The sequence below is a fragment of the Amblyraja radiata genome, chromosome 34 (genome assembly GCF_010909765.2).
Source record: "Amblyraja radiata isolate CabotCenter1 chromosome 34, sAmbRad1.1.pri, whole genome shotgun sequence".
NCBI classification, from domain to species: Eukaryota; Metazoa; Chordata; class Chondrichthyes; order Rajiformes; family Rajidae; genus Amblyraja; species Amblyraja radiata.
The window spans coordinates 9534221-9559560 of NC_045989.1; the positions used below are offsets into that span (position 1 = coordinate 9534221).

Genomic DNA, 25340 nt, shown 5'->3' on the forward strand with positions numbered 1-25340 from the left:
TCCTTGCCAGCTTCTAGCACAATATAGAAACAAGGAACTGAAGATGCTGATTTACAAAAAAAGACACAGATGCTGAAATAACTCAGCCGGTCAGGCAGAATGCCTGGAGAACATGAGAAGTGAAGAAAGGTCCCGACCCGAAACGTCACCTATCCATGTTCTCTAGGAGTGCTGCCGGACTTACTGAGTTACTCCAGCACTTTGTGTCCTTTTTTCTGGCACAGTATTTTCATAGTTGAATCAGAAATTTGCAATTAAAGTAATCTGTGCTTGAAATTCCACAATTATTTGCCCGCTTTTACCTTATTCCATGTGCTGGGAAAACCAGCGCATTTAGCAGGGCTTGTATTCCATGGCCTGTCAACGGAAATAGCTGTCTGTCAAATGCAAGTCTTCCCCTTTTAATTACCTTCATAATGTTATTTTAGTTGTGGCAGTATGTTTCAAACAAATACAACAAATGTGATGTCCAACCAGAATTTTAATGCTTTAGCTTACTATTTTAATTTAATTATTCAGACATGATAGAAAATGTTTCAAACGTGTTCTATTTTGACAGGTTATGTGGCTATATATATATAATATGCTGTGTGTGGGGTGTGTGTTTGTGTGTATTTATATATACTGTATTAAACTTTAAAGTACATTTAAACTATTATTGCTTTTAAGTGGCGATTACTTTCTTTTGAAAGTACCTCCTGCATTGCCAAAGCCTTTTGCAGACAGCTCCAATTGTTTAATTTGAAACTCTCTGAATGCTGCTCTCCTCAGGTCGATCCAACTCTTGGGTCGTGTGGGATCGATTCCACATTAGACAGTATTCCTGCAAAGTCTCTCAAAGCTTCCAGTTCAAAGTCTATATAAGAGTTTCTCCCTTTTAGCCATGGGATCTGTTCCAGCTGAGTAACCACACTGAGCGAATGATCGAGGAGACGTTCCACCATGTCGAGCTTCTCCCCAGTGTTGTAATCTTCCAAAAATATCTTCAGATTGGAAAGGTTTTCTTCCAGCTGATAAAACATTTGGACGTAGTGATTTAATTGGTCGGCATCTTCCCATTCAGATTCTGCCATGGCCAATTCTTTGTCCTCAAAGGAATATTTGTCTTGTTCAGCTTTGTTATCATTGGGGGACGGGTTTCCAGACAGTTGGCCATTGAGTTCCTTTAGTACAGTGCTGCTGAGGTTAAGGATCCGAAGCAAAATGTGTTCACTCATCTGAAGTTCTTTCTTTCTGTTTTCTGTAAATTCCCTTGGTGCTTTCACCACCATTTTATCAAGTTTTTCCATAAGCACTGAGAGCCTGTGCTCGTGTCCATGTACAGAGGCTGCAGACATTATTTCCGCTGTCTTATTAGCTAATAACTCGTTCTGCAAATAATTATTAATCTCCTCTGCCATCTGGGTAGGCGAATCATTGGGTTCAGTTTCTTCCTTGGCCGTAATGGTTTGAGGTACACTTTGCGTTACAGCTTTTACTGTAACACCGACATTATTATTAGCCTGTGATGTGTTAACAACATCCAAAATCCCAACAAGAACAAGCCTTTCATTTGTCGACTTGGTCTCTTTACCTGAAGATTCCTTTATAGTGACTTTCTGCGGAAGGTGGTGAAGTAAGGACTTACCATTGACTATTTTTAGAATGCTTCCATTTAGGTATATTTTTTGTAATATGCTGTTGATTTTGGATGGCTTCTTCAGGTTGTTTTCTTGTGCTTTACCATTTTGTGTGTCGTGGGTTACTGCATTGGTGGTGTTTAACTCCGCTACATTTTTTATGGGAATGCCCTTAACTAAATTGACAAAAGTCTTGAACTGCTTTGGCGTAAGTTCTAGTACTTCACTTTGATTCTGTGCGGCACCATCTTGCAAAGTATGATCTGGCAGAAATATGACAATAACATTCATTTTTAGCAAGGATACAATTAAAATGATCAATACATATGAATCTTTTCACTCAAACAATCAGACACTATCATGCCAATATATTGCTAATTACTGACTTGTTAAAAGCACTGGATGTAAGCAGTAGCAACTTGCATTTATTTTTCATCTTCAAACATTTCTCAACGTTCTTGTCAGAGTGTTATTAGGCAAAAATAATTCCAATGATGTGGTCAAGCTTTTTGACTAATGATGGAGTTTTCATGGAATATATCATTGGAGGAATGAAAGGTGCAGAGTTTTATGGAGGAAATTCTAGAGTCTTGAAAGCTGAAAGTACAACCACCTGTGGTGGGACAAAAATAAATCAGAATGGCATTAGAGGCCAGCTTTGGAGCAATGCCGACTCAGCAGAGAATAAAAAGGCTGCAGAAGAAAACAGAGATGGACTGTGGAGAGATTTGGAAACAAGAATATAAATTATAAAGTTGTTGGACTAGATGGTACCTGACTAATGGAATAGTAAAAATGTAGCCTGTTGAGGTTTTACATGCACACATCCATCCATTCGGCGGAGGGGGCCACCAAGAACAAGGAGGGACCCAGCGGGGGTGATGGGGGATGAGAGTTGTACGCCGAGAGGGACTATCGGAACTTTAATGAGTACTTTTGTAACTTTGTCGGTGCCCGATATATGGGGACCCTTTGTGTATTGTATGCAAAAATAAAGAATTTCACTGTACCTAGGTACATATGGCACTAATATATTATTGATTGAACTGAATCGTTGAATCATTGAAGGATGAGGTACAAGGAACAACACAGTGGTGCATCGGGTGGAATTGGTGCCTCACAGATCCGCAATCTGTGTTCCAATCTCCAGTGCTGTCTCAGTCTCAGTATGCAGTTTGCACCTTCTTCCCCTCACCATGTCGATTCCTTCCCACGTTCTAAAAAAATGGTGCTGGAATAATTGCCTAATGTAAATTGTCCCTAGTGTAGAGGTGAGTAGTAAAATCTAAGGCGAGTTGAAGTAAACACGAAGATATTAAGAAGTAGGAACAAAGAACTGCATTACTGGTACATCACTGGTACTGTCCTCCCCACCATCAAAGGGATGGCTCAGAAAGGACCCACACCACCCTGGCCACGTTCTCATTTCACTTGTGCCATCAAGAAGGTATAGGAGTCTGAAAACTGCAATGCCCAGTTTCAGGATCAGCTTCTTCTAACAACCAACAGGTTATTGAACATTATGAACTCCAACTAAACTTCGATCTAGGAACTATCTTGATTGCACTAGGACTTTTAGCTTTGTTTTGTTTTGCCCTATATTGAGGTTTTTATTTATTGAAATTAAATATGTTATCTATTGGATACTGTGTTTAGAAACTTGCTGTGCTGCTGCAAGTAAGAATTTCATTGTTTCGTTTAGTACATATGACAATTAAAGACTCTTAACTCTTGACTGAGAAATTAAGATGGAATAGAGCTGAATTTGTATAGATACATGCTTGATGGTCAGCATGGCCTCAGTGAGCCGGTTTCTATGTGGTGTTAATCTTTGACTGGCTTGGAAAATGCAGGAGTGGTGGATGAACATGCTCATAGACATTAGAACAGAAGCACCTGAATTTTGGTTGGGTTCAGGCAGAATTGTGTGCAGGACTTTACATTTCCCAGGTCTAACAGGACTTGCTCGCACAACCTTAATGTTATGGTGTGGATGGATGTGTGCGTTTATAACCTCAACAGGCTATATGGGATGGAATCATTGGTTTCCCCATCTGGTGCACACACCCGAGAGGTTTATTAAGAATAGACAATGAGTGACCAGCATTGCACTGAAATAGTCACATTTAAAGATAACAGAGATAGTGATTAAATTTTCAGCTGCAAATAAACTGAAGGAAGTGCATACAATAATGAACCATACATGTGCCAATGGAAAGGTTAGAGTCACAAGCGTTAGCTCACGTTCTGGCTGTGAAGAAGCTGGTTTGACCTTCAAGGGAGGTCGGTAAAGATAATGAACCATTGGTTAAAGGACAGAGCTTGAGGCAAGTTATAATGACAATAGCTCTGGTCTTCTCAAAATTTTAATGGGAAATAGCATCCAAAAGACAACCAAAGCCTGTAAAATTAACCTTTGGCATAGCTTGCTGACAATGGTCTGAAGTAATTAATTGGTGAACAATACCTTGTTTAACATGTTATGCAAAGATACTCTGTATTATGGAATTCACTGGTTTTTATTGTTGACAACTAAGCATCTGTTTGGCATGCGTAACCCCCACGTTTGGTGGCCATTTAGAATCTGTGGCCTCTCATGGAATTGGCCCAGTTGGAAGACATTGGTGAGATTGGAGCTTCACGGCTCCACAAGAGACACTATAGACAGGGATGAATGACAACCACAAGCGAGATTGGGGTGGGTGGAGTTGCATAGACCAAGGTTACATCTGTGCATTGCTGATCTTGATTCACCAATGTGTTGTTACTGTGGGCATAGGTCACTGGGTCAAAGGTAAGATTGGTACCAGTGATGGTGGGTCCCAATCTATCTCTCTACTTTGAAGATCTGGTTGTCCACTGAGTATCTAATGATGGTCATTCCCAGGGCAACTTAGTCTAATTTCTCCCACAGAGCTCTAAAAGCTGAGCGACAGGGAAAAGCATCAATGGATGCCTAAACTGCACGGAAATCATCGTTAAAAAATCCAGTGGAACTTTTTAAAGTAGTTGGAACTTAGTCCAGAAATAGTTGCAACCTCATTCCTTGCTGAAGAAATCTCTCAGGTGCAATACATTGTAAGCAAAGTGCCATACAGTTGACTTTTTGGGTCAACATTGCTATAGCTTGGTGTTACGACCCTATTGCAGTCTTTATGCTACTCATTCTGATTGATGTTATAATGAAATAGTTTCACCTTTTTCTTCGTTGAAATCACTTATAGCATGAAGTAACGCCATCTCAAATATCATCGATGAGATATTAATATCCTGGAAAAGATTTAAAAAAGTTGCAAGAATTAAAGCTATTTTCTAATACAGGAACCATTCTTCGGACTCAAGTAAGAGCAGAATTGGTGAATAAAAAGTTACACAACAGCACAACAATCATCCTGAATCTATACAATGTATAAACATACACAGTCCACATATGAGAATATATTTTTACAGGCATCCTGTCCAAACTTAGATCACAGAAATATACCATGTAGCTAAATGTCAATGATACTTTATTGCCACGTGAACCTAGGTACAGTGAAATGCTTTGTTTTGCAAACAACCTGGTAAAATCATGTCACCTTGGCAGTACACAAGGGGCGTCACGTTTTGGCGCTGACAAAGATGCAAAAGATCACCAAACAGTCCCTATCTACTGCCTGCCGTTGTACGTAGTCAACATGCTGATCGGTTGAAGGCTTACAAATGCACTTTACTCTGGGGCGCAGAGATCACATGGAGAAGGGACAATCTTTGGTCCACTGTTTCACTACTGTGGTAACTTGTTACCTGCATCAAACCTGACAGCAAAAATGGGTTCACAGCACGATGTCTTCAACTGTTTATTTTTAAACCAATTGTAACCATGCCAAGTTTAACCAACCAAGAGTGGGTGGAGAGGAAGTGGAGACAGACACACGCACATGCAGGGAATAGAGGGGTACACCTCCATGCAAGACGTCATGGTCAGTACAGTTACAGTGGGCTGAAGGGCCTGTTCCTGCTTTGTCCAGGTCTATATTAGAAGGTGCGAGTTGTATTCTTCCTGGCATGGCAGTGCCCGTAAGCTCCCTTCCCCCTCCTGCATGTCATCCTCTCAAAGAATGACAGGCTTGAACTTTAATTCAGTCTCTCGTTCTTAGCCGAGTGCAGGTTCCATGGTGTGACGGTCCATGTGAGTGCCTCACGCCAACTATCCCCTTACCTTTCAGCAAACCTTTACATTTTCCCAGGTTTACGTAACACCATGGTAAATTCGGGCAAACTGTACATAGTACTAGAAACATAGAAACATCGAAAATAGGTGCAGGAGTAGGCCATTCGGCCCTTTGAGCCAGCACCGCCATTCAATATGATCATGGCTGATGATCCAAAATCAGTACCCCGTTCCTGCTTTTCCCCCATATCCCTTGATTCTGTTAGCCCAAAGAGCTAGATCTAACTCTCTCTTGAAAACATCCAGTGAATTGGCCTCCACTGCCTTCTGTGACAGAGGAACAGGAGTAAGCCTTTCAGCACTTTGAGTCTGTTCCAAGGGGCCGTGAGGTTATGCATTTGGCAACGGATACTCTCCTTTGCCACATAACAAAAACATCAGAACTTTTGAGGGAATTGGAAATCTGAGAAATAAAGCATAAAACACTGGAAATCCCCAGGGCAAGAAACTTTTGCAGAAAGAGAGAAAGAGTTAATGTTTCAGGTCAATGACCTGTCATTACAAGTTCAAGTATTCAGACTTCGTATTCAAACTAACTATTTTCTTTAGAATATTCTACCTCACCTCCAAAAGCTCCTTACTGAGTTCCCACTTTCACACTCATATCAAACACCGCCTACCTACGCTGTGGCAGTCTATGGATCAATTACAGGAATCTACAGCCACATCCGGACACACAGAACGGGATTGAAAAAAAAATCATTTTTCTGATGGTGTTGCCAATTATGAATTTCACCACAATGCAAGGTTGAGTCAAAAAAATAGAAAATCATAGTCAAAAAGCACAGAAACAGACCCTTCAGCCCAGCTATTATCTATCGATATTAACCCAATTCCCAGAGTTTGGGCCATAGCCTCATAATCGGAAGAAGGGTCCTTACCCAAAACATCACCCATTCCTTCTCTCCAGAGATGCTGCCTGTCCCGCTGAATTACTCCAGCTTTTTGTGTCTATCTACATAGTGCTTGTCTAGTTCGCCTTAAATATGGAGACACAAGAAACTGTAGAAGTTGGAATATGGAGCAAAAACAATTTTGGGATGATGCTAGAACTGATGCAAAGTTCTGATGAAGGGTCTCGACCTGAATCTCAACAATTCCTTTCTCTCACAGCGCCAGAGAACCAGGTTCTATCCTGTCTATGTGAAGTTTGCACGTTCTCCCTATGACCACACGTGTTTACTCCAGGCGCTCCAGTTTCCAATCACATCCCAAAGACGTGCAGATTTGTAGGTTTATTGGTCTCTGTAAAAATTGCCCTTAATGTGTAGGAAGTGGATAAGTGGGAAAACACAGAACTAGTATGAACGGGTGATCGATGGTCGGCATGGATTTGGTAAGGCAAAAAACTGGCTTCTCTAAACTAAATAAATGTTGTGTCGCTAAACTAAATAAATGTGGCTCAACCCACTGTTTTTTTCCAGCAGATAGTTTTTTGGTTCTTAAAATATGAATATAACATTTCTACCCTCCATCAGAAGTTTTATTAATCTATTACTGCAAATAATGTAATGATTCAAACATAATGTTGCTTTTCTCTAAAACCACTGATCATTCCCCCACAACTATTACCCAATTACTTATCCACTTCCTCTCTTGTTCTCTAATGTTCCCTCTTTACCATTTTTAGTTTAGAGATACAGCGTGGATACAGGTCCTTCGGCACACCGAGTCCACACTGACCCGCGATCCCTGCACACTTACACCATCCTACACACACTATGGACAATTTTACATTCATACTAAGCCAATTAACCTGCAAGCCTGATTTGGGGGGGGGGGGAAACCGGAGTACCCGGTTCACGCAGGTCACGGGGAGAACGTACCACGCAGGTCATGGGGAAAACCCACGCAGGTCACGGGGAGAATGTACAAACTCTGTACAGACAGCACCCGTAGTCAGGATCGAACCCGGGTCTCTGGCGCTGTAAGGTAGCAACTCTACCGCTGCGCCACCGTGTCGCCCTGTGTTAGGAAGTACAGTACTTCTATATTCAAAAGATGAGAGACATTTGGAACTCACTGCCATCAAACAACTAGTGATGCTCGATCAACTACTAATAAAATCTGATAGATTTTTGTTAACTAAATATGTTACATAAGTAAGACTAATATGCAGGGTTGGGTCACAATGGCACAGCAAATATAAGCACAAAAATAGTGCTGTGCCTGTGCTGATGTTCCCATTATTTTTCTCAGTTTTCACCTCCACTCACAATCTACAAGTTATTTAAAACCATCGATACGAAATGCAGTCTTTTGATTGAGAACACTAGGATCCGGTCAAAGGCTCAGAAAACTACCAAAAACTTCAAGAGTCAAGAGTGTTAAATTATCATATGTGTCAGCAACAAACCAATTAAATTATTACTTGCTGCAGCTCAGCGGGCCCATTAAAAGGATAAAGGATAAAGGACATTTATTGTCACATACACCAATTGGTGCAGTGAAATTTGAGTTACCATGCAGCACACAAATAAGAGAAACACAACACTATAGAATTTAACATTAAACATGAAAAACATCCCCCACAGCGGAATCAACGTTTCCCACTGTGAGGGAAGTCAACAAAGTTCAGTCATCTTCCACTTGTTCACCCGTGGTCGGGGCCCTATAAATGCAGTAATGTGCAGATAAATACATAATAACCAATAATATAATAAATAACATGTATGTAGATCAACTGAATGGCCACAAGGGTCTGGCTTGCAAGAGTTCATTCTCATACAAACAGTTAATATGGACTCTTGTTGATAATCCAAACTAATATCCTCCCTTCAGCCATCATCATCTGGTCTTCATATCATCGCTAATTTTAAACTTAGGGGTGCTTAAATTGGCTGCTGTGTTCCCCATGTAACAGTGACTGTAAATCAGAAGGATTGCATTAGCTGTGTACCACTTTGAGATGTCCTCACTGAATGGCAGGTTTAAACTAAGGGTTGTCAAGAGGTGGCAGGAAGTTAGAACTAATTTGCAAGTGAACTCATGGGAAGGCAGCATTCGAGATGGGTGACCTTAATTCACCAAACTAATCTGCTTGCTTCTTCACCATCCAACCTTACCAAGCGACTGGGAACACCCCTAGTCTCTAGACCTTCTTTGATTCTCTGCTTCTTTTGGATGATAAAATTAAACCTTGTCTGTCAGTTCAGGTAATATTAATTGTCCAATTGCACTGTTTAGTGAAGACAAGGGAGTCTAATCAAACGGCAGCACTCTCACCATGAACCGATTCCAAAAACAGACAATTTATGGAATCTTACATAACATGCAGAATGAATGCAAGCTGTTACTACAGAATGCTCGGTGTAAGTGTGATTATTGTTTATTGTGTTGGCAAGAATAAATCCTGATTTGAGGTCAATCAGTTGGAGCGAATCAGCTCACTGTAACCACTGGATGGCAGCAAACGCACAAAAATACTGCAACCTCCATCAAGCATGGCAAGCTTTTCGACAGGCTGGCTGGTGTACACCTCATTATACAGCATTCAACATTGCTACCATCGGAGGCTGTAAAAACAACCAAGCATATTGCAGAACCTCTGTTTCTCCCTTCTCTGTGCCACCATGAAGTAATGATGGGGAAATGGACTTATTCTGTACTGCGTTGTGTAACTGGAACTGACTAATCCTTCATGCGTTTTAGGTTCTTTAATCCTTTCTTAAATTTATATTAAAAAGTGAATTTATTCACCTTCACATTATACAGAATCCAAAAGCATAGAGACAAGCCATTTGATTCAATAAGTCTATACAGAGTTTGCATGTTCTCGATGTGATCACGTGGGTTTTCTCCAGGTGCTCCGGTTACTTCCCACCTTCCAAAACCGTGCAGGTCTGTAGGTTACTTGGCTTCTGTAAAATTGTCCTCAAATGTGTAGGATAGAATTAGTGTATGGGTGATCACTGGTCAGCATCAGTGGGCCGAAGGGCCCATTTCCTTCACTGTATCTCTAAACTAAACTAATGCCGCAATAACCATGAGGCACCCATTTATACTAATCCCATTTCATTCTCTGCATTCCCATCAATTTCTTTTGGATCCTAACACTGATCCACACCCTTTGTCCAATGGTCAATTTACAACATGCCTTTTGCTGCATGCCTTTGGGATGTGGAAATTGAGGTTCCTGGGGAAAATCCACACAGTCACGGCAAGAACGTGCAAACCCTACACTGACAGCCAAGAGGCCAAGGTTGGACCCGGGTCATTGGAGCTGTGAGGCAGCAGCTTTACCAGCTACATTACTGTGTTATCGTATGGCTTCATCGTTCAAACATAGTAGTCTAATCTAATCTAATTTTCGATAAAAGATATTTGCCTTGGATCATTTACACTTTTCAAATCCACCCCAGAGCTTTAATTCAGATGATTTAAGTTTCTGCTTACAAAGGTTGTTAGACTGCAGGGTAACTAGTTTACTAGCATCACTCTTCTCCCTCCTTAAAAAAATTTGGAAAGACTTGCTGAACTAGCATGTTAACCGTGAAATATAAATTATCCACAACTCTTCCTGTTCAACAATATTCCCTGGCATTCGTTACACTGCCGGAGAACGTGCCAATGCATGTAGACTGCAAGGTGAAGACGAACAAATGATCATAACTAAATGTGATGCTTCTGAGGAGCAACACTTGTAATGTATAACTGACTTATGAAACGTTTCTCCGAAAAGGAGTATAAATGGTTGTGATTAAAACAAAAATCAGCAACATTTTAAAATATTGGCAAAAATTTAATAGCTACTGATAACCTGAAATAACAATAAAATTCATATACAGCAAATTCTTCTGTTTAGTTCCCGTATTTTGCAATAGCATGTTCTATTTTTTCTTCAGAAATTTAAAATAATCAATCAAATTTCTAAAGTCATCTCTAAAGTCTAAATGTTTCATCGAACTTTCTTGAGTTACAAAAATACCTCTTCCACAACGAGTGAAGAACAAAACATGCCACAAGTTCCTAAATTACATGATAAATACTCTTATCTACTCGAGCCTGTTACTCTAGTCAGTTTAATTCTGGAAGCATTTATCATAGGCAAGTAGTGACCATTTTAGGCAAGTAGTGACCATAGGCAAGTAGTGACCATTGAATAAACGTCCCAAATATTTAACATGAGAGGTAAATAGAACAGGAAAGAATTAATACGTTTTCATTTTATGATATCTTTCACAATTTGAGGATGGGCCAAAGTGGAATGAAGAGTTTCAGAAATCTATTAATTGTTATAATACAGGAAAAACATATCGCAAATAAACCATTGCTCTTTGGGATGTGTTATTATCCAGGTTTAAGTCGCTTTGCAGATTCTAAAACAATAAAATGAATGGCTTGGTAATCTGACATTTTTACAGTTTGTGAAGACATCCATGTTGTTCCTCAGAAGCATCATATTTAGTTATGATGATTTGTTCATCTTCACCTTGCAGTCTACATGCATTGGCACATTCTCCGGCAGTGTAACAAATGTCAGGGAATATTGTTGAACAGGAAGAGTTTTGGATAATTTATATTTCACGGTTAACATGCTAGTTCAGCAAGTCTTTGCAGTTTTTTTTAAGGAGAAGAGTGATGCTAGTAAACTAGTTCCCCTGCAGTCTAACTCTGTCCTAAAATTGTTAACTTCACCCAGATTTAATTTTAGCATCTTGCAGAAAGAATGAGAACTCTAATAGTGTAGCATTCTATCAGTGCTGTAATGATGGATCAGTCTACACACTGCGATGATAACGTTCCTAGGTTCAATTAAATTACAATCTTATTGTAATGGAATATTTTTGTCATGAAAATTTTCCATATGAATAGTTTGATTTTATTTTTAGTTAGTACATAGATAGGAAAGTTTGGGTGGGAAAGATAGGGTAAGTGCACATAGGCTTTTTACCCAGAATAAAGGAATCATGAATGAGAGGACAAAGATTTAATAGGAACCTGAGGGTAACTATTCACACAGAGGGTAGTGGATATATGGAACGAGCTGACAGAGGAGATTGGGCCAGGTACATGAATTGTAAAGGTTTAGAAGGATATGGGCCAAATGCATGCAGGTGGGACTAGTGTATATAGGCCATATTGGTCGGCGTGCGCAAGTTAGGCTGAAGGGCCTGATTCCATGCAGTATGACTCTATGACTATATGGGGCAAACTCGAGCAAATGAGACTTGATCAGAAGGGATATCTTGGTCAGCAAAGACGGTATGGGCCGAAGGGACTCTTTCCCTGCTGTATTTTTCTATGACTAAGATTATTACAGAGCAGAATGGGTTGATTGGGCTCAACCATAATCTAGAGCCACAGGACTTGTGGGCTGATTGCCATAATCCTATCTTTTGGGTGGGAAGGAAGATAGGAAAGGGGGGGGAGGGACTGACACAGTTGATCAAAGTGCAAAGTTGCTAAAAAATGATAAAATCAACAGTATGGAAGCCATCTTGAACCTGATAACTTCTGAAATGAATTCCGATACACTGTTGATTTCAGTATCTTAAATGCACTGTTGATTTCAGTATCTTAGTTGCTTCATTAGAGCTGCCTTGACTTGCTTTTCCAATTTTCTTCCAGATCCAGGAATTTCTGGAACTGTGGTGTGAAATAGCAATATGAATGCAGCAACAATTGTGGTGGCAGGAGTCTTGCAAATTCCCAAAATGAATAGTGATACAAAATGTTGGAGTAACTCAGCGGATCATGCAGTATGTCTGGAGGAAGGGAATAGGTGACATTTCGGGTCGAGACACTTCTTCAGACTCGAAGTCAGACCCACCGAGTTATTCCAGCATTTTGTGTCTATCTTCGGTGGAAACCAGCATCTGCATTTCCTTCCAACTCCCAATGAAATAGTGCTTGATTGTGATCATGAGCTCCGCAACAAAACACAACTCTTGTATGAGGATTTATTTAAAGTCATAGGGAGTGTGGTGTCGGGGATGATGCCGGGTTCAGCAGTGACCACATTGACACTCGCAGTAGAGTGAACTCACATGATTTATTTTATTTACATTGGTAAGAAAGACCAGGACCACATGGGGGCGCTGTCCTTTGCCATCAGGGCACATGTACCGTGGTGCTGATGATCTCGGGGTAGTCCCGGCAAATCAGTCATGGCCTTTATAATGTGCAAGCCACCTCCATCTGACCTCTAGCAACCCCAGGCATCATGTTCATGGAGCCTTCACTACACTGATACCCTGTTGCCCATCTCAACTCTATTGCCCCCAATGCAATGTCTTACTGAGGTAACTCATGTCTTCAACTAGGAAGATTGGTCTGCCCCTTTGGACAAAGGAAATGAAATCAGCTTATTAAACATCACAACACCAACTCAGGCAAACTAGTCAGGAAGCCCAAGACCCAAATGATAATAATGTAGCTGTTAAAATGTCATTGGCACGGAGGGCAGTACTTACATCCAGGTTTGTTGTGTGGTAGCAGATACCACCTGTCCTAGCAACTGTGTGAAGGAAACTCAGTTCCTTACATCTGACTCAAAGGAATTGATGCTGATATAAGACTGGCATTCTCGATAATAAAAGAGAATTTTAGACAAGTGTCAATATCATGCCTGTCCACAATACTCGGAGATAATGTGTAGGAAGGAACGGCAGATGCTGGCTCACATCGAAGTGAGAAACAAAAATCTGGAGTAACTCAGTAGGTCAGACAGCATCTCTGGTGAGAAGGAATAGGTGACGTTTCAGGTCGAGACCCTTCTTCAGACTGAGAGTCAAGGGAAAGGGAAACGAGATATATAGACGATGATATAGGGAGATATAGAACAAATCAATAAAAGATAAGCACGTGAGAACGAGTTAGAGACAATGAGACTCAATAAGATGACTTTGAAGCAGTAGGACTTGAGTGGGGGAGGGATGGAGAGAGGAGGTGGGGAATATTAGGGTTAACTGAAGTTAGAGAATTTAACACTCAACCACTGGGTTGTAAGTAGCCCAAGCGAAATATGAGGTGCCTATCAAAATTTGGAGATAAATTTGGAAATGGCTTATGATGTTTCTGAACCTAATTTAAGCAGTGAAAAACAGCAGAGTGGCTCTGCAGGTAATGCTTCCATCTCACAGCTCCAGTGACCTGGGTTCAATCCTGACCTCATGTGACAGTTATGTAGATTTGCACATTCTCCAGGTGAATGCGAGAGTTTCAATGGTTGATCTGGTTTCCTCCTATATCCAAACTATGTCGTGGTTCGTAGGTTAATTGACTAATATGAGTTACCGCAAATGTAGATGGGTGAGAACAGAACTGGGAGTTATAAATGGGTATGTGACAGAGCATAGGTTACAGGGAATTAATTGAAAGAATACATTAGTTTAGTTTAGAGATATGGCATGGAAACAGGTTATTTGGCCTACCAAGTCCACACCAGCTATCAATCACCCTAATTCTATATTATCCCACTTTCTCATCCACTCCCTACACAGCAAGGGCATGTAGTTGTTTTACAGAGTCCATTCAACCTCCAAACCCACACATCTTTGGGATGCGAGAGAAAACCAGAGCTCCTGGAGGAAATCTACAAGGTCGCAGGAAGATGTGTGCAAACTCCACACAGACAACACACAAGGTCAGGATCAAACCCAGGATTCTGGTGCTGAGAGGGAGCAGCTCTGCCAGTTGGGCTACTGTGCTGCCCTAAAGGGACTCGTGGAATTGCTCAAAGGATCAAACCCATTTGGTGAGCTAGTTTCCTTCTATGTTGTTAGAAAATATAAAATATGAAAATCTAAATCCAAGCGTTTGTCAGCAGTGAGTAAGTTAGGAGCAGAATTATTCTCCAAACAAACCTTTTAATTCTTCAGTAGTGAAATTACTTGGGAAAGAATGCTTCAGAACAGCGGCAACACTATAAGAGCTTTGCAATGTCTGGTTGTCAGGACAATGCTGCTGTTGTTGTTATGGTATTTCTACCTCTCTTTTGTTCCATTCCACTATAGATGAAAGGAAAAAATATGATTTGTCAAAGAAATCACTAATGTCAGTGAGACTGAGGTTGGCAGATGAAAAAAACCCAACCTAGACAAGCAATGTTTACAAGCATTACTGGTTATCAAGTGCAATGACTAAAAGCAATGTGATTTTTTTAATTTAGACTTTAGACTAAATTCATCTGGTCATTTCTCAAGTAAAAAAGGGTTACACCACAACAACACGAGTTATATGATTTTAACCATTTTGATCCATTATTATTTGGTTTTCATAATTTCTACTTATTAATTTTACAAGATTACAAGAAGGCTGGCAGTATCATCAAAGACCCACACCATCCTGGCCACACACCCATCTCCCTGCTACCTTCAGGTAGAAGGTACAGGTGCCTGAAGACTGCAACAACCAGGTTCAGGAATAGCTACTTCCCCACAGCCACCAGGCTATTAAACCTGGCTCGGACAAAACTTTGATTATTAATAACCAATCATCTGTTATTTGCACTTTATCATTTTATTTATTCATGTGTGTATATATTTATATTATAGTATATGGACACATTGATCTGTTTTGTAGTAAATGCCTGTGTGCTGAAGCAAAGCAAGAATTGCATTGTCCTAGCAGGGACACATGACAATAAACTCACTTGAACTTGAACTTGAGATGTGGTCATTCCCGTTGTTAATTGCCTATCCCTAAAATTTCTCGGAGAAAATGCTGGTGGGAGCAACTATCTTAAACTGCAGGTGTCTGTCTTCTGAACGTGCTCCCACAGTGCTGGAGGGGAGGGAGTTCTAGGATTTAGACTCCATGACAATGAGGGATCTGGTGGTATGATGGTTAAATTAATGGATCAGCAACTGGAATTCTAGATTACCAATTAATGAACGATTTTGAAATCCCACCAAGGCTGCTGGAGAATTTAAAAGTAGGAATTTCCTAAAGGTAGGAAAAAAAGATTCCGTATTGGATTGTAAATTGCCATCAAACCTATCAAGTTAATTAGTGTTTTGCTCTAGAGTACGTGCTACTCCAAAGATGCTGAAATTCTGAAATAGAATCCAAAAATGCTATAAACACTCATACAGCATTTGGAGAAAGCTTAACAGAAATGTTGTTTCAGATTTAAGTCCTACTGGGAAAGAGAAAAAACATAAGTTAGATTTAAATTACAAAGGTGAGGGGATAGATATGACACTGGCAATGTCTTATAAGGTGCAGGGCAATGGTTGATGTGGTGGCAAGGTGTCAATGAGGCAATCTGGTTGATGCGTTAATGAGGCAGAGAGAGGAAAACTGGACCTCACACTATCAGGGATATTTCCTTGTGTCCTATCCATCCCTCCCAGATCTTAACTGCAACTTAAAAATGTGTTTTCTCCCTTTCCCAATTCTGACTAAAAGTCTTTTATCTGAAATGTTAAATCTGTTTCTTTTCCCCCAGATGCTTCCTGACCTGCTGAATGTGTCCAGCACTTTGATTTTATTTCAATTAAAACAACTCCTTAGTTCTAGAACAACTAGGGATGGACAATAATTCCATGTCTCATGAATACACACAAAAAAGATAGTTTCAGAATTATAATGCTGGTGAGGGCAGTGAGGCTTTAACTAGTATCCCACTGGCACCTGTGCACCTTGCTCTGTCTCCAAACTTACTGCCATTTACAAGCTAGATAAAAACTATCTATTCCGGCTTATTGTGGTGAATGGATTCCCAGTGTTCACCATGGTTGTTGCCTTGGATTACTATCCAGATTGTCTCTACCTCTCTCTTCACCTTTAAGATAGTCCCGAAAATCTATCAACTTATTTGTCCAAACTTCAGGGCACTCGACCACCTGATTAGATGTCAAAACGGTGAAAAGCTGAAACTCCACCACAAACATCTAGAGTTGACCAATTCACATCTTATATCCCAACTTGGCTCTTACATCCCAGAAAGTTACCAATGTCACATGGTTATTGCTAATTCTGTCGGGGGTTTTTGCTGGAAGTCCATACAAACATCAGCATGGACAATCTACAGTCCTAATGACCTTCTCAGAAAATTTGGCGATATTGGCTCTTCAAAGAACTGTCCAGGTACATAGATCCATTTGTAATAATGCAATTTCTATCTTCCACCTTTAGTAAAAAAAAATAGGCATTTTCTAAACCAACTGTGTAATCTCTCAATATTCCGAACTTGCGATTAGAAATTGTGATAACAAATAAAAAAAAGACCAAGCCTGACATGAATGTTGCTTTTTCTGACTGCATATTTTTACTCACAACAGGCTTACAATAGAAAGCATCCTAAAAAGATTAATCTTCGCTTGGTATGGTAATTGCTCTGCCCTAGACCGCAAGAACCTCCAGAGAGTAGTTGACACAGCCCAGTCTAACACGTAAACCAACCTCAACCCCACCCCTCCATTGACTCCATCATGCTGTCTTGGGCAAGTGGCCAGCATTGTTAAGGTCCAATCACATCCCGATCATTCTCTCTTCTCTGCTCTCCCATCAGGCAGAAGATCATGAGCTTGAAAGCACTAGCTTCAAGGACAGCTTCATCCCCACTGTTTGTTATCAGACTTTTGAAAGGACCGCTCATATGTCATGAATGTATTCCTGATCTTCCAATCTATCTCGCTGCAGACCTTGCAATTTATCTTCACTGCATGTTCTCTGTAACTATAACACCATATTCTGCACTGTTTATTTTCTCTTTTCCATTACCTGTACACACGTATGATATGGTCTACCCGGATAGCGCCCAAAACAAAGCTTTTCACTGTATCTCAGTACAAGTGACAATAATAAACCAATACTTGAAACACCCAATGGCAAATGGTGAAAAATCAATAGAGGGTAATTTTCCTGTACAACTTTGCAGGATGTAATGGTAAAAGAAAATACGAGGCACTTACTTGTTCATTCGATACTGATCTTCTTGAACGAAGTCTAGGAAATGAACCTACAAGAAAATGTCTAGAATTATTAAAATGGAACAACTTCATTGATGATACCGAATTCTACCACATCACCCTTCTTCACACTTGCAATAGATGCAAAGGATTCACCTTTCCATTTCTGAATTTGAAATCCTAAGTTTCACTTTCTATAAACAGAACTGAATGTATTTCTATTTCAACTGGTTGGTAAGCCGTTTGGTACCGAAAGCTAAAGTTTCTGATCTGCTGTCAGTGCGATATCCTATCTCTGGGGTGCCATCACTCTTCATCATTAGATTTGTAACACCTTCAAGCAAGTGCAATCTTCAAGCTATAGTCAGATGAAACCATTAACCACACCCTTTTCAAACTTCTTCAAGGTATGGTCAGATGAAATCATCAACTACATCCTTTCTAACCTTCTGTAATGTGTTCCCATTCATCATCTGTCCATTAACATTTTCCTATTCATACTATCTCCTGTCCACTATCTCCTGTCTCTCCATGCCCCTTCTGAAGTGCGAGGACATATCGTATGATGAATGATTTGACCACTACATTATGCAGGCTCACTAGCAGGTGAATGGATTGCTGTTCAAGAGACCTGCTGTATCCTGGATTTAAAAGCAGACCTTCAATCCTTTGCCATTGTCGAGCAATTCAATTGCATAGAGCTGCTTATTTTGATGTTGTACAATTGAAAATTGATTTGTTTTCTAGAGTTTAACACAATTGTAGCCATTTCCAGGTGCCCTGCCCAATGTGCAGCCAGTGATCATCTCTCAGTCCTGCTCCTCGTCTTCCCACAAACACACTGTAAAGGGCCTGTCCCACTTACGCGACCTTTTCGGCGACTGCCAGCACCCGTCATAGGTCGCCAAAATTTTCAACATGATGAAAATTCAGCGGCGACCAGAAAGATGCTACGACTCTCACGACCATACAGGCGACCCCCTGGCGACATGCCCCCTGGTGACACCCCTGCGATATGTCGCCAGGGGTCACCTGTATGGTCGTGAGAGGTCTCCCAGTCACCCAAAGAGTCGTACCGTCTTTCTGGTCGCCGCTGAATTTTCAACATGGTGAAAATATTTGCCGACCTATGACGGGTGCCGGCAGTCGCCTCGTAAGTGGGACAGGCCCTTAAGTCTTTCTGCCTTCCAGCAGCCCTCAACCTATGAGAAATCACAACATCAGTCCTCCCAATCCCCAGTCCTTTCCCCTAACTGTGGGCCTTACATCCAACCAAAACCAACTGTGGTTCTCTTACAATTAATAACCATCACTCCACTCCACCCTGCACCTCGCAAATGCCCAAGATCATCAGCCCCATGGTTCCATTACCCCGGCCCTTGGTAATAGCTCAGCCTTGGTAATAGCTTGGTATCCCTTGATAATAGCTGTTATCAGGGAACTGAATCATCCTACCACAACCAGAGAGCAATGATGAACTACTATTTACCTCTTTGATGACCCTCGGACTATCCTTGATTGGACTTTGGTGGCTTTACCTTGCACTAAACGTTATTCCCTTATCATGTATCTATACACTGTAAACGGATCGATTGCAGTCATGTATTATCTTTCTGCTGACTGGTTAGCACGCAACAAAAGCTTTTCACTGTACCTCGGTACACTTGACAATAAACTAAACTAAACCATTTCCCCAATGAGCCAAAGACATGTGCACGACCTCAAGCACAATGAACACAATTCTTTGTACTTCTTTGGGGTGTCTCAGTAGTAAATGTCACATACACTTGCAACATATTAACACTGTAACCAAGAATGACAAATGATAAACACCTTCAGAACTACTATTCCATCAGCAAACAAGCATGTTACAGCTGATAAACAGCAGGGCAGATGAACAAAAAGATTGCTGGCTCAGTTAGTGCTTGATACCATAAGGTATGCTTTGTCAAGTATTCTTTAATACAATTTCGGATTTACAAAGTATTTTGTCACACTTTTTGTAGCCATAAGGTGATATTCTATCTTCAAATCTTAAACTTTCTGGCAGCCTATTCTCCTCTGCGTAAAGCAGTTAAACCTCTATTGCCTGTTCATCTTCCCATTTCTGAAGATATAAATCCAAGCCCTTTATCATCATGATGGCAAGTCCTCAGGGAGGGAGGACTTTATAGAAAATATTCTTGCACCAGTGTTGTGGACCAAATTGAATTTATCTTTTCAATAACGTGTGTTTCACTGCTTAAAAATTACTTTGTCAAGAGAAACAATTGGATCAATATCTTCTCTTGTTGTTGCATGTATTGTATTGTGAACATCGTGGAAAGTTGTTTCATGACTACTGTTCTTACTAACTTAAGCAAGCAAATCTTCCTGCCTGTTGACACTTCAAAAGCATATAATAATGAAATATGTGTAACGTATCTGAGAATCCTTCTCCGTGGATTGTCACCTTGTCATGGTGGAGAAGCTTGTGTGGACCTGAGATCCTGAGAGCGATGCCGTCTGGAGCCATGCTCCTGGTAGGGCCACCCATGGCGGTAAGGTTGAGGGGGAGGTCTCGGGCAAAGAGCAATCCAACCAAGACCTCAGCAGTGGAACAGGCGGAGGACGATGGCTGACCTCCTCTGCAGCCTTCATCCGCCGTCACAACAGCTGGGAAGGCGGATGAAAGCTGCAGCAGAAATGGGTCTCCGGTCGTCTTGGACTCCATGCCACTGGATCCTGACCAAGATCTGTCAAGGACTGTCTGTGAACCAGTCTCACCACGTTAAACAACGTCACGCATAGGCGTCCTCCATATAGGGAATAGCACCCTGGAGACACCCATGGTCTGCCACGACCGAAGGGTAAAGTATCTGAGAAGAGACTAGTATAAACGGGGCATTTTGGCCAGTGTGGGCATGTTGGGCCGAAGGGTCTGATCCACACTCTATGACAGTATTTATTTATTTATTTATTTATTTTTATTGGTGAACTTGATAAATATTAATAGAAGTTAATTGTTGTTGCTTATGAGTTATGGAATCATCCAATGTGTAAATGTATTATTCAGAAAGCCTATTTTTTTAAAACACATTTATGGCCATAGTCCATCAGAAGTAATTATTAATATGTATTATTTGTATCACTATGACATCTGTCCATTATGTTAATTGATTCAATGAGGTTTTAGCTTGTCAAATAATTATCTCCTGAATTCAGTACTATTATTGGGTAGAAACAGGTCATTGGCTTATATAATGCATTTTGGGTCATAAAATATGTTTTACAGGAGCAACATCAGGGAAAAGTTGATGCCTAACTACACAGGGAAACAATAAGAGGATTTCAGTACATGAGCAGGGATGTCATGCAGTCGCTGCTCAGGGTCTTGCTCAGACCCCCTCTGGAGCTTTGTGTGCAGTTTAGGTCTCCTTATCTAACTTAGGAAGTATTTGCCAGATTACTGGATTTAATTATTGGGATAGCAATAAAGACTGTGTCAATTAGGCATTATTTATTGGTGTTTTGGAATAATGAAGGGGAGGTCTCATAACCTCATAGAAATTGATAGGTTTAGAAGCAGAGATCACAGCTTCAGGACATGGCTAATGCCCTTTAGAAATAAGATCAGATGTTTCTTTACCCAGAGGATAGAGAACCAGTGGAATTCCCAATTACAAAAGGCTATGGAGCCAAGTCATTAGACATATTCAAGAAGGAATTAGACATAATTCTTAATACTAAAGTGGCTATGTGTAATGAATAAGGCAGCCATGGTCATATTAAATAGCGCAGCTGGCCTGAAGGTCTGACTGACCTACTCCTGCTACTACTTTCCATGCTTCTATGGCATGATGGGAGATTACTGAAAGTTTATTAATTTAGATTTTTTTTTAAAAAGGGGTCTTAGTACAGAGGCAGAGGTGAATCATTTCCATTACTTAGGGCAGAATAGCTGAAGACCTGGTCATGATGAGAGTGGATGTGATGGTAAATTCGCTAATTACCGCCATGGAGAAGAGAGGATTAATCTGACGATGAGGATTGTGCTGAGGTGGGAATAAGTGAACAGAAACTCGCAGGAATCGTTTGCTGTTTTGACATTTGACAGCGTTTTTCTGAAACTGGCATGTTACCAAGAAATGAAGGTGCACTCTGCACACAACTCAAGGGCCATCTTATTTAAAGAATATCTTTTTGACCAAATTTTACACTGAATGGAAAATACAAATATTTCAATTCAAAGTGCAGTTAACTTCATCAACGATAATTCAATAGTGTATTAAACAGTTTTCCTTCTTTCAACTCCTTACTTTGAAGAATAAGATTAAATTTGGAAAATAAAAATGCCTTTGAGTTCCTTATAAAAGCTGAAAAATAATAATTGCAGATATTATGTGCATCTTTTTTGCAACAAGTGGAAATCATGAAGAAAATAAGCCTACACTGACTCACATTGTGACAAAAACAGGGCTGTGTACAGCCCACATTAAAAATAAATATGGTACCTTAAAGAACTAGAGTACAAAGAATAGGAATGAGGTTGGTTCAAAGATTATTGGCTTGTTAAGTAAATTATTGAATTTTTGAGTCATACCGATGGATAGAAAATTGGTTGGCAGGCAGGAAACAAAGAGTAGGGATCAACAGGTTCCTTTCAGAATGGCAGGCAGTGACTAGTGGGGTACCGCAAGGCTCGGTGGAATGGGTGCAAATGTAGCTATTTACAATATACATTAATGATTTAGATGAAGGGATTAAAAGTAACATTAGCAAATTTGCAGATGACACAAAGCTGGGTGGCAGTGTGAAGTGTGGAGAGGATGCTATGAGGATGCAGGGTGACTTGGACAGGTTGGGTGAGTGGGCAGATGCATGGCCGATGCAGTTTAATGTAGATAAATCTGAGGTTATTCACTTAGGTGGCAAAAACAGGAAGGCAGATTATTATCTGAATGGTGTCAAGTTAGGAAAAGGGTAAGTACAACGGGATCTGGGTGTCCTTGTTCATCAGTCACTGAAAGTAAGCATGCAGGTACAGCAGGCAGTGAAAAAGGCTAATGACATGTTGGCCTTCATAACAAGAGGAGTTGAGTATAGGAGTAAAGAGGAAGTATATTCTTGCTATTGAGGGTGAGCAGCGTAGGTTCACGAGGTTGATTCCCGGGATAGCGGGACTGACATATGTTTGAAAGAATGGAGCGACTGTGCTTGTATACACTGGAATTTAGAAGGATGAGAGGGGATCTTATTGAAACATATCAGATTATTAAGGGATTGGACACGCTAGAGGCAGGAAACATGTTCCCAATGTTGGGGGAGTCCAGAACCAGGGGCCACAGTTTATGAATAAGGCCATTTAGAATGGAGATGAGGAAAAACTTGTTCACCCAGAGAGTTGTGAATTTGTGGAATTCTCTGCCTCAGAAGGCAGTGGAGGCCAATTCTCTGGATGCTTTCAAGAGGGAGTTAGATAGAGCTCTTAAAGATAGCGGAGTCAAGGGATATGTGGTGAAGGCAGGAACGGGGTACAGAGTGTGGCTGGTCAGCCATGATCACAGTGAATGGTGGTGCTGGCTCGAAGGGCCGAATAGCCTACTCCTGCACCTATTGTCTATTGTCTTGCATTCTATGGCTATAGCTACTTCTCATTTGCAATCTGTACTTCAATCATCTACTTCTTATCATTATCTTGGTTGCTATCATAGGGGAATAAGAATCTAAAGCATTAAAGTACTGTCCATGATAAACTATCTGGCACTGGCAATTTAAGGTGCTGCAGGAAGAAGAGATTGAATTTCAACGATAGAAATACAACACTCAAAATGTATTGATTGGTAGACGTCATCCACAGGACATGGCTGTATTCAGTCCTTGTGAACTGTTTGTCGCCCAAACAATTTGCAGGTTGGAAATGTGACCGTAAAGCAATTCTTGCATGGCAGTAGATGCCTGTAGTCTCACAACTGGCAAATCCATCCCTCCGGTCTCCCAAAATATGTTCCTATGTACCAGCTGTACACAAGTCATGAGTTTGTAAACCATAGAAACATAGAAAATAGGTGCAGGAGGAGGCCATTTGGCCCTTCGAGCCAGCACCACCATTCATTGTGTTCATGGCTGATCGTCTGACATAAATAACCCATGCCTGCCTTCTCCCCATATCATCTTGAGAGGACATGTTCGGAGAATGCCCATGCATTAGTACAACGCCAGAGATGATTCAGCTAATTGAGATCCATGAGGGATGTTTGGAGTTATCAACATCTAAAAATCAAGACAAAAAGTATGTAGGTAATGGATGAGGGTGAAGACAATGCATTGCTACAGCAATGTGAAAACGTATTGATCATTAACTTCGTGGGGAAAGAGGGAGAACATTTAGAATTTGTGATGTCACTCAATCAACTTGCCCATGTAAAGATGACACTTTGTAAATGGTTAATGACTTTGTTCAGAGTTCAGAGAATCTATCAGTATGAGAAGTGATAGGTAGTCATAGAATGGTTACAACACAGGAGAGGCCATAGGACCCAACATGTCCATGTTGACTCTCTCCCAACGTAATTCTCTAATTCCACTTCTGCCTTCCACATCATTAATATGTTCTTTGTAATCATGCAAATGTTTTCCCTGCCATATATTTATCCAATTCTCTCCTCGAGGACACACTGAAACTCATCTCGACCACACCAGCAGGGAGTGCAACAATCTAAATTCCAACCACACGTTGGATTTTCTCTTCTTCTTTGTTTTATATCATTACCTCTAGTCCTTAACCCATCCACTAAAGTAACAGCTTCCCAATATCCATTCCGTCGAGACCCTCATTATTTTATGTATTTCTATCAAATCACTACTCAACCTTTTCTTTAACAAATAAAATGGTCTCAGCCTCTCTAATCTACCCTTGTAAAATATTACAGCGATCTTCCTTGTAAGTCATTTCTGGATCCTCTCTAATAATTTTGCATCCTTCCTATAATGTGGCAACGAGAATTGAATATAATATTCTTGTTGAGGTCAGTGGCTTACAAAGATTTGGCATAATCTCCCTGATTTTATATTCTATTCCTCCATTGATAAAGTGTAGAATTGTGTCTGCCTTATTAACTGCTTTCTTAACCACTCTCCCTCCATAACTCTATATTGCCTCTCCTCATTTTTTCTAACAAAATACATCACCTCACATTTCGTCATACTGACCTTCATCTACCTTGTATCCACCCATTCCACCTGCCCATTGTTATCCTGTTACAATCTACACCACCTTATTCACAGTTTACAATATTGCCAGTGTGTTGAATTGTCTACAATTTAGAAATTGTGAGTTTCAACCCAATATCAAAATCATTAATATAGTTCAAAAAAGCAATGGAGCCAATCTCTGGAATATACAACTATTTACCTTTTTCTTAGAAACAACCATCTGTTGCTTGTTACTTAGTAAACTTCATATCTGTGACATCAACTTCCTTTTAATGCTGTGTGCTTCAATCTTGCTGTAATTATGATTCCATTGAAAAACTTGCTGTAGTTTATCTGTGGACAATGCAATGCTGTTCAAAGAGAAGGCCTTTGATCTATGCAGTCATTATGAAACCCTATAATGGACCTGCCCATTCTCCCACCCAATACTCGTCAATCTCAAGGTAAAGGGGAAAA

General features: G+C 40.5%; 1 protein-coding gene across 1 annotated transcript; it reads right to left on the reverse strand.

The window, feature by feature from the left end:
* Positions 1–466: 466 nt before the first annotated feature.
* On the reverse strand, positions 467–17736 carry LOC116991635. The gene is made up of 3 exons (XM_033050396.1): positions 17694–17736; positions 4817–4889; positions 467–1882 (listed from the first exon to the last, which is right to left on the reverse strand). The coding sequence occupies exons 2-3, from the start codon at positions 4869–4871 to the stop codon at positions 768–770; spliced, it is 1170 nt and encodes a 389-aa protein (XP_032906287.1). The 5' UTR covers positions 4872–4889; positions 17694–17736; the 3' UTR covers positions 467–767.
* Between the last annotated feature and the right edge of the window lie 7604 nt (positions 17737–25340).

Excerpts from the sequence above, each read along its gene's own strand:
- LOC116991635 (XM_033050396.1), bottom strand. The coding sequence starts at position 4,871 with ATGATATTTGAGATGGCGTTACTTCATGCTATAAGTGATTTCAACGAA. Across the intron at positions 1,883-4,816 it reads TGATTTCAACGAAGAAAAAG|ATCATACTTTGCAAGATGGT; the intron begins GTGAAACTATTT and ends TATTTCTGCCAG.